This window comes from Mus pahari, chromosome X (assembly GCF_900095145.1).
Source record: "Mus pahari chromosome X, PAHARI_EIJ_v1.1, whole genome shotgun sequence".
In the NCBI taxonomy this organism is placed as follows: domain Eukaryota; kingdom Metazoa; phylum Chordata; class Mammalia; order Rodentia; family Muridae; genus Mus; species Mus pahari.
In genome coordinates, this window is record NC_034613.1 from 118909592 (window position 1) to 118920478 (window position 10887).

A 10887-nucleotide genomic window follows, 5' to 3' on the forward strand; every position below is an offset into this window, starting at 1 on the left:
CTTGATCACTAATTGAGAAAATGCCTTACAGCTGGATCTCATGGAGGCACTTCCCCAACTGAAGCTCCTTTCTCTGTGATAACTCCAGCTGTGTCAAGTTGACACAAAGCTATCCAGTACACTGCCTGAGTTTGCTTTCTGTTGTTGCAGTAAAATGGTGAGCAAAAACAACTTGGGGAGGAGAGGGCTTATTTCATCTTTACAATTCTCAGGTCATAGTCCATCACTGAGGAAAGCTAGGCCAAGAGGAGCCTAGAGACAAGAACTGAAACAGAGGATGTGGAGGAGTGCTTCTTACTAACTAGCTTTTTCCTTGAGGTTGCACAGCCTGCTTTCTTATGCAAACCAGGACCACAAGCTGCCCAGGGGTGAAACCACCTCAGACAACTGAGCCCGCCCCCATTCATCACTAATTAAGAAAATGCCCCCCCCATAGACATGCCCATAGGCCACTCTGAGAGTCAGTTCCTCAGTTGAGGTTCCTTCTTCTCTATGTCAAGTTGACTCTACTCTATGTCAAGTTGACAAAACTAACCAGCACACATACTGCAGCTATATATTACATATTCAGTAAAGGGAGAAACATATCCCCTATGCAAACTTAACTAAAATAGAGATAAATATAGATTTATTTGAGCATATTTTAAAGCTATACTGTTACGTGAAGTTGTATAATCAGAAATATGCTTTGGCTTGAGTCTTTCCACATCCCAATCTTCACTTGATTCTTCTGTAAAATTTGGTGATGTTATGTTTGTGGACTCAGAAAAGGTTTTGTGGAGGACATTCTGTTCAAGTATCTAAAAACAGAACAAGTGAATTTATTTTAATTAAATTAACTAGTGATTTCAGTCAAACAGTAGCAAGATGCATTCATTGTATTATCCTTAAATCTCTGATGCCTACCATTATTCAACCAAAAGAGAGGTTTCCTGATTTTTTTTAGGTGGTTATGTTGGCTTAGCTAGAAAAGAGAAAAGATTTGGAACTAAGTGATTCTCAGAATCTTTTCAATTTTGCTTACATATTGAGGATCCATTAGTTTTATGATTTAATTCTTAGAATACTATTAATAAATGCCTTAAATATGATCATCAAGCCCATTATAAAGGGACTTATAAAATTTAGTATCCAATTAGTACTCCCTCCCCCCAAAGCCAGAGGCTGGGGAGACTGCTAAGGAGGTAAAGGGATAGGCACACAAGCATGAAGGCCTGTGATTTGACCAAGGGCAGGTTCTAGGCACACTGGGAAGCCTGTCTCAAAAAAAGGCAAAAAAACAACAAAAATAACTAAACCAACCAAAGAAATAAAGAAAGGAAGGAGGGAGGGAGGGAGGGAGGGGGAGAGAGAGAGAGAGAGAGAGAGAGAGAGAGAGAGAGAGAGAGAGAGAGAGAGAGAAAATGAAAAGCATTTGATGCCAACCTCTGGTCTCCACATGTATTCTCTTGCATGTGCACCCACAGAGAGAAACACAAATACACACACCATATACACACAAGCACACATATACAAAATGCCAGGTCATTACTGAATTGGATCCAGGAGAGTTTTCTGTCAGCCTGTTGAAAAGACACCCAAGCCCTGTCTTTACTGTGTGTCTCTACTGAGAAAGTGAGGTTAGTATGTGTTTTGCATATTTAAATTTCTTCAGGCATCAGCATGAGCTGACCCGATGCATAATTCGAATTCATACCACTGTGACAGAATTATGGTTATCATGTTGCAGTGATACATCTAAAATCATACAACTGTCCAGCAACTGAGCCAGAAACAGCAAGATAAACTCAGCAATCTATCACAGCAAATTTTTGTCAATGTGTAGTAGAAAGAACCAGGGGCAAGCAGAAAGAAATATTTTCATTGATCTGGCATTGAAATCATTCCAGGCCAAATATCCAAAGTCTACATATGTAGTAGAGGCTCAGCCTAAGGTGGTGTTCAAAGAAGCGTTAAAGAACCATTCCAATTTCAGATTTGTATCTGCTAGCTGCATTCCACCTACATATAAATTAGACTGAGACCAGATTAGCCCAACAAACTTAGAGGCATAGATCTATTTCTATGCCTAGAGGCATACCCTGAGATTGTATACAACGTAAAACAAGGTCAGTTTAAAGAAAGAGAAAGGATCAGTCAAAACAATTGCTTAGATTTTTTTTTTAGAAAATGAGACAGATTCTAATTATGTTGCCTTCAACTTGGGATCTTCCTGCTTCCCCTTTCAAATTCCACATGCAGCTTACTTGCTTAAAATTATAAGGATCCAAACTGGTATATGCTATGTGTTATAAAGTTATTTTTTATCACATACTGCCTTATTGAAAATGGTATATTACTCTAGGAAGTTAATTCCAGGCTCTAATCTTATTTTGTTTTTCTTATCTCATTTTTAGGAAACTGTTAGTAAACTTTCCCCAGCCTGTGGAACGGAACAGTGCTAAAGCATCCTATATCTGGGAAGCTGAAACACTTGAAGTCAGATTGACCCTCCAGAGGGATTTGGATTTTAATATTTCCTGAAACTGCACAAATAAGAAGAGAGAGAAAAAAGTCAAGACAATGGGATTTTTTTTTTTTTTTACCGTTGAATACTGATTGTTTATGGTCTCTTTTTCCCCCTGACTTATTTTAGAAAGGTTCAGATTCTTAGTGGTGTTTTGATCATATAGTCAAATCTATTACTGTTAGGATATATGGTTGTTTCATACAATACAATGCTGTTCCATTTTTATTATGAGAGCTAAATAAAATATTTTCAGGTTACCATCTAGATTACTACATGGTCAATTGCACAGCAGAGCGATGATCATAAAATAAGTGATTCACTTAAGTCAGCACTCTGAAGGTCTTAAGCTAATTAATTACACTACCATACAATCTGCTGCATAGGGATTTGTCATTATTATCACCAGAAAAATTCATTTGGTTGCTTTTCTATTGATTTTATCAAATGATTTAGGATGTTTTCTATCTAGGTCCTCAATATTGTTCTGGAACATACAAGTAAGAAAGGACTATATTGGTTTGCTGTGTCCTGTGAGACTCATGTTTACTTGAAAAAGTAATATTTATAGATATATTTGTAGATTCACTTTTCTCTCATTTTTATCTTCCTAATTGGACATTCTTATTTTTATAAATTATCCCAATGTTCCTTGCATTTTCTGTACTATTGAATGAGTTTATTTCATTACAGTGTTATGAAAAAGTTATGTTTTATCATTGTTGTAATTTGACATCATTGTATAACTGTGAGATTGACTGGGAGTAAATTTTGACAAAGAAATAAAGAACTGAAATATGTCAACCATCATGAGAATATTCAGTAAGATATTTCCTGGACTCAATTGTGTATATGACTACCAGACATTGAGTTTGTGACTAGAGCTAACAGAAGAATTAGGCTAAAGTTTTGGAAGAAATGATTATCAAAGCACAAAGCCAAGAGACACTAACATTTAAGTGACTACCTTGACTGTGTTCTGTGAAGGGGAGCATTGAAGGAGGGAGAGAAAGAGATAGTAGGGAAGGAGGGAGGGAGGCAAAAAGGGAGGGACCCAAAAGAAGTTAGTGTCACAGAAATCAGATGTGGTGGCATAGGGAATCCTAGCACTCAGGAGTCACGGGCTGGCAGATCATAACAAGGACACAGGCAGCCACGACTACATAGAGAGACCCTGTCTCAAAAAAAAAAAAAGAAAGAATTTAATATCACAACCTAAAATGTAATCTCTGGGGCAAGATTAAGTAGTAACCAATGTTCTTCTTCTCTAGAGAGCAGTGGTAGCTCTGAAAAGCATGTCATAGCTCTTTTTGTCCCTGGAACACTAGCGCTAATTATGGAGAAAATTATTACTCAAACTAACTAAATGTATTCAATTTGTCCCTCGAAGAGAATATAGAGCATATTTAGGCCGACATGACTTGGCCTTTGGTTATGTTGTGCTGTATCAATTATATAATGAGACAGAGCTCCAAGAACAGTGAAATATGCTCTATAATTATGCTCATCTAGAAACCACCCTCCTTTACTGTCCTTGGCCATAGAGTAAAAATGCCATTGGTTATACTGTTACTTTGTTTTAAAGCAAATTTGCAAGATTTTCTTTATCTTTTTTCCTTTATTCTCTCTTATTAAATGTGTATCAGTGTTTTGCCTGAATATGTGACTGTGTGAGAGTGTCAGTTCTCCTGGAACTGAAGTTACAGACAGCTGTGAGCTGCCATGTGAGTGCTGAGACTTGAACCTGGGTCCTCTGGAAGAGCAGTCAGTGTTCTTAACCATGGAGACATCTCTCCAGTCCCAAGACTTTCTTATTTTAAATGTAAATAGCCCACTAAATAAAATATAGAAATGATAATACAAAAAGACAAATTATCTTGTCTCCATTTTTAGTGACTCATAGCTTCTTTCACAATCGTGATTTAAAGCCACAACTGTGGCATAGCATAGCCTACTACGCTGGCTTGCTTTCTCTTGCTATGATGAAACACCATAACCATAAAGCAACTTGGGAATGAAAGGGTTTATTTCATTTCCACTTCCACATCCCAGTCCATCATCCAGGAAAATCAAGGTAGGGAACTGAAGCAGAAACCATAGAGGAAAGTGCTTCCTGGCTTGCAGTCCATTGCTTTCTCAGTCTGTTTTCTTATGCCATTCAGAACCACTTCAACTGGGGTTGCACCACCCAGGCTGACTAGCCCTCTCACATCAATCAGCAAGGAAGAAAATGTCCGCACAGATATGACGACCAATCTCATAGGCAAAATTCCCAAGGTCCTTCTTGCCAGATAACTCCAACTTGTATCATGTTAACAACAACAACAACAACAACAACAACAAATCAGCACAAATACTAATACAGATACAGGACTCTCGGGGTCTTGAGGAATGGAGAACACAAGGGATAGCAGATGTGATTGCCTAGGACAAAAAGAGCAGTGTGCCTAAAGAGAGGAAAGACATGGTCCTGGGGAACTTAGATTGGAGAGAAGGCTGGAAATAAAGGCCAGGGAAACGTCTTGTAGACCTTTAGAAGCTGTTGTTAAGAATTTAGACTCAGTATATTAAGAGATAAGAGCAGAAAAATAAAAAGACAGTTGGGATGCTATTGGAGTAGCACAGGGAAATTATTATTTCATATATCGTAATTTAAATAGAATGTAGTGTTGATTTTATTAGGAAAATATATATGATGATATATTGCAAGTAGGAAACTTTAACAATATATAAACACTTCTTTGAAATTAAAGAAAAATTAGAAAGTACCTCCAAGATGAGACCTCTCCCCAGTTTATTTTCCCCAGTGCATAGCACAATGGGTTTCTCAAAACAGACTTCATTACTTACATTCTTATGAACTATCTTACCAATTATTGTGTGAATTTTTCTATAGTAGCATTTTATTGATTTATTAAAATAATTTGTGCCTAAGTTATCCTGTATGCTTGTAAATTTTTTTTATTTACAATAAACATTGTAAATCAAAAAAAGTTACTTAAAAAAAAAGAGTGGATACTCTTAACTACTGAGCCAGCTCTCCAGACACAATATGCAAATTAGCTGTGCCTTAGTTATTAATTTGCTGTATTGTTTTCAGAGAACATCTACTATGTGATTTGTTGAATTTAATTGGTGGCCAAACACAAATTCAAATGTAAATGTTCTATGTTTTTTTTCAAAATGTATATCCTCTACTAAGTTGAAACAAATAAATTTTAATGAGAAAAAAAACAGAGAATTTTCAAAAGAGGAAATTCAAATGGCTGAGAACCACTTAAAGAAATGTTCAGGATCCTTAGGCATCAGGGAAATGCAAATCAAAACTACTTTGCAATTTAATATCATACCTGGTAGAATGGCCAAAATCAACAAAAAAGTGAAACAGTTGCCTGTTGGTGGTGGGACTGCAAACATGTGCAATAACTATGGAAATCAGTGTGGCAGTTCCTCAAGAAGCTGGGGAATCGATCTACCTCAAGATCCAGCTATACCACCCTTGGACATTGTCTTAGTCAGGGTTTCTATTCCTGCACAAACGTCATGACCAAGAAGCAAGTTGGAGAGGAAAGGGTTTATTTGGCTTACATTTCCATACTGCTGTTGATCACCAAAGGATGCAGGACTGGAACTCAAGCGGGTCAGGGAGCAGGAGCTGATGCAGAAGCTATGGAGGGATGTTCTTTACTGGCTTGCTTCCCCTGGCTTGCTCAGTCCACTCTCTTATAGAACCCAAGACTACCAGCCCAGAGATGGCACCACCCACAAAGGAACCTCCCCCCTTGATCACTAATTGAGAAAATGCCTTACAGCTGGATCTCATGGAGGCATTTTCCCAACTGAAGCTCCTTTCTCTGTGATAACTCCAGCTGTGTCAAGTTGACATAAAGCTAGCCAGTACAGACATATAACCAAAAGATGCCCTATCCTACCACAAAGACACTTGCTCAAACATGTTCACTGCTCCTTTATTCATAATGGGCAGAAACTGGAAATAACCTAGATGTATTCCAACAGAAGAACAGATAGAGAAAATGTTATACTTTTATACTATGGAGTATTATTGAGCCATTAAAAAACAATGACATCATGAAATTCACAAGTAAATGGGTAGAACTAGAAAAAAAATCATCCTTACGCATCTCAAATCTAGAAAGACAAATATGGCATGTTTTTACTTATATTAAGTCAATAATAACCAAGCTATAATTTATAGAGTCTCAGATGTAAGGGGCAGATGGGAGCAGATTTATTAGGAAAGGGAAATAGAATAGTCAGTTATGGGTGACAGTGCTGGAGCAAAAGCATCAAGGAGGAAGGGGGAAGAGAGTGGGATCAGGGAGTGAATATGGAGAGAGACAGCTATAAGGCTCATTTGCAGGATAGTATGGTAACCTAATCCAGTATAAACGTCCTAAGGTATATACATATAAAAGCAATCTAACAAATTATCAAACAATGGAGGAACAGAGCCCCAACTGGCTATCTCTTGTCACTACCAGCAGTTTCCTTTCCCCAGATTGGGATGCATCTTATTGAGATTTTGTCCAAAGGAGTTCAATGGGAACTTTCAAACAACATAGGCTGTTGTTGCCAAGATGTAGATTGTTCTCCACAAACTGACCACAAGGTCCCACTAAATTTAGAGATGTTGAACTACTGTCTACATAGATTCTTCACCCCTCTGTTCTAGCATCTTCTGTACAGGAAAGCCCTCTGCAGACTACCAAAAAGAGAAATGTAAACACCAACCCAGTCACAAGCCCTTGAATCAACATTGCTGTCCTGCCAGCAAGATTTGTTAGTGCAATGGGTGCTACAAAGCTTGCGGGAGTAACCAAACAATATTTAAATTTGGTTAACCCCCACTCCACTAGATAAAGCCCATATCTGACACTGCTTGAGTGACCAAGAACCAGAGACTAGATAGCCGGGAACTTAGAGTAAAATGAAATAAAATGACTCCTAATGACATTTTGTTATATTCATAAACCATAACATACGCAGCCATCATCAGAGAAGTTTCCTCCTGCATCAGATGGGAACACATTCATAGACTCCCAGCCAGACAATATTGGGAAAACTATGGACCTTGGAACACTCAGCCCTGAAAGGAATGTCTTCAATAATTCTCTCTTCTCAGGGCTTAGGGAACCCTGCTGGAGAGGAGCCAGAAAAGGGATTAACAGCCAGAGGGAATGGAGGACACCACAGAAACAAGTCCCTCTTAAACCAACATGATCAAAGCTTATCTGCACCATGTCCTTTATGTATATATTATTGCTTCCAGTTGAACGTTTTTATGGGATTCCTGGCTGTGCGAACAAGTGAATCTCTGGTTCTCGTGCCTTCTCTTGGGTTCTTTTCCTTCTGTTTGTTTGTTTTATCAAATTCCAGTGTGTCAGTTTTTATCTTATATTTTATTACTGTCCTTTAGAAGCTTGTTTGGTTGTTTTTATTTTATTTTATTTTTTTACAAGAGAAGGAAATGGGGTGATCTGGGTGGGAGGGGAAGGGAAGAGGAACTGGTAGATTTAGCAAGAGGGGAATTTTAATCAGGGTATATTATATGAGAAAAAAATCTAGTTTCAATAAAAGGAAAAAATGAATAAATAAAGGATGACCTGCTAATCATACTCAAAATATAAGTAGTTAAGCCAAGCACATAGTCTGATGACCTCATAAACTGATCATGTTTAATTCTAACTTGCTCAGTAGGGCTCAACAACCTTTCCCTAATGCCCCTACAGTCTGAAACCCAGTGATATGTACAGTACTCAATGTGTAAGCTTTGATATGACATCCCCAGAAGAAAACACATAGAATTGTTTTATCCATAAACAAAGTTAGGTCATTGGAGGCATCTCCTAAAAAGTGGTTTGGACTTGGTGGCATCTTCTCTCTTTTCACTTTGTAGCTGCCAGGAGGCAAACAGCTTTCTGTCACCATCCACTTGCACCAGAACTTATCACAAAAATACAGCAAGACCAAGCAAACAGACTGAAAACCAGTAAGGGGAACAAAAAAACCAAAAACTCCCTATAACTTGTAAGTTGATTATTTCATATATTTTATTTTGTACCACTAAAAGAAAAGTAACACACACACACACACACACACACATACACACACACACAGTGCCCTTATTCCTTACTCTGCCTTCTGCTTATGGATCTGCTGTAAGTTCTCAGCTACTACTCTAGAGACATGCCTGCTTGCTAGCATGCTCCCCACCATGATGGTCATGGTCTCATCCTCCAAATCTGTAAGCCAACCTCCAATTAAATGCTTTCTTTTATAAGTTGCCTTGGCTTCTTATTTATTATGAAAATCAAACAGCAATCTGTAATGTATTTTAAAACTTGTTATTTTTTAGGATATATTTTGCTTTTAAATTTTGTTTATACAATTTATTTTGGCAGGTCTGGAGATTAATCTTTTTATTATTATTATTATTATTATTATTATTATTATTATTATTATTATTATTTTCTTTATTTACATTTCAAATGCTATCCCGAAAGTTTCCCATACCCCTCCCCCCACCTCTGTTCCCCTACCCACCCACTCCCACTACTTGGCCCAGGCCTTGCCTTGTGCTAGGTCATATAGAGTTTGGAAGACCAAGGAGCCTCTATTCCCACTGATGGCCGATTAGGTCATCTTCTGCTACATATGCAGCTAGAAACACAAACCCAGGGGGTACTGGTTAGTTCCTGTTGTTGTTCCACCTACAGGGTTGCAGCCCCCTTCAGGTACTTGGGTACTTTCTCTAGTTCCTCCATTGGGGACCCTGTGTTCCATCCAGTAGCTGGCTGTGAGCACTGGAGATTAATCTTACGGTCTTGTGTTTACCAGGCAAGCCATTTTTTCCATTCCAGTAGCAGTAGCCTTCATAAGCTCTATGTTTATATGGCATTCTTTAGTCTGTTCACTTCTTTTCATCCTAGCATCTTAAGGTTTTTATCTCTTACTTCCAACTGTATCCATCTGGAATTTATTTTGGAATAATTAATTTCTGGCCTCCTAATTCTAGACCTGAACATAATAAAATATGTTTAAAACATTCACTGTCACACTCTGCCTTCTTCCCATTTATTTTTACCATGAAGTCATCCATAAATTTTGCAGCTAGAAGAGCAGTTGATGATTTGTGATGTATGATTTGTAATATATTATAAAGCAAGGGAATTTGAGTGTGATACACTTTTAGTCAATTCCCCTGACATGATAATTTTTAAATGTTTTTATTTGACTTTAAAATATATTGCACCCATACTTATGGGCACACGTGCGCACACACACTCACACACACATAGATACACACATACATGCATACACACAAACACACACACACACACACACACACACACACACACACACTCCAACACACACACTGCCACCCTGATCCTCACTCCCACACATGAGTCAGTCTTACAATAAATTTGTACAAGGCCAAATTTTAGAAGTATTGTTGACCTGAGAGATGCTAAAAAACTATTTGCCTATCCTGTCAATCACTTAAGGGGTTATTATTTCAAGTATATTATATGAATAATACTGCATGAATGTGTAGTAAGGATAACAGAGTACAGAGAAAGCCAATGGCAAAGTTAGCATATAAAAAGCCTTCCTTCCTTGTTGACAAAAGGTCACCATTCAGCAACAAATTACAAAAAAAAAAGATCCTCCACCATCCCAGAGAGGTGAACTGAGGGGAGAGATAATGAAGAGCAAATGCACAGCAATTGTGACTGCATTTCTCCATCTCACTCGGATGCTGTTTGTCCTATGCGACCTTCTCTGCAGCCTCCTTTTAAATTTTCTTGTTCAGTGCTTGCTACACTCTAATCTTTAAAGGTCAGTTGAGAAGTTTGAACAAACCTGCAATTTAGTTACTGGTGTTGTAATGATGTGAATTTTTCAGTTTTGACTACTCCATGGTTATTCCATATATTGATAACACGGTAAGGAGAGTGAGGAGAGGATGACAAGTCTTTATATATTTTGCTAATTGGTGTCAGTCTGAGAGTACTTAAAATCTTTTTTTAAAATTAGTAGATGAAAACAATCAGCTAGAGGATTTTTTGACCGCAGGACCACTGCTTCCTTTGTAGTTCTGAACTCTATTATTTTTTTTGACATACTCACCTGTTCTACATTGCACCATGCAAAGAGTTTGCTTGTAAAACAGCTAACTTTATTTTCTATTTTTTTTTTTTTAGGTTTTTTGAGACAGGGTTTCTCTGTGTAGTCCTGGCTGTCCTGGAACTCACTTTGCAGACCAGGCTGGCCTCAAACTCAGAAATCCACCTGCCTCTGCCTCCCGAGTGCTGGGATTAAAGGCGTGCGCCACCACGCCCGGCTAACTTTATTTTCTA

General features: G+C 38.0%; 1 protein-coding gene across 1 annotated transcript in view; it reads left to right on the top strand.

The window, feature by feature from the left end:
* Pih1d3 (PIH1 domain containing 3) overlaps nt 1-3286 on the top strand; it is a 42925-nt gene extending 39639 nt beyond the window's left edge. Inside the window, exon 7 of the mRNA XM_021188569.1 lies at nt 2397-3286. Coding sequence (XP_021044228.1) covers nt 2397-2523 — 127 coding nt within the window. The 3' untranslated portion in view covers nt 2524-3286. The remainder of the gene's footprint in view (nt 1-2396) is intronic.
* The last annotated feature ends 7601 nt before the right edge of the window (nt 3287-10887 follow it).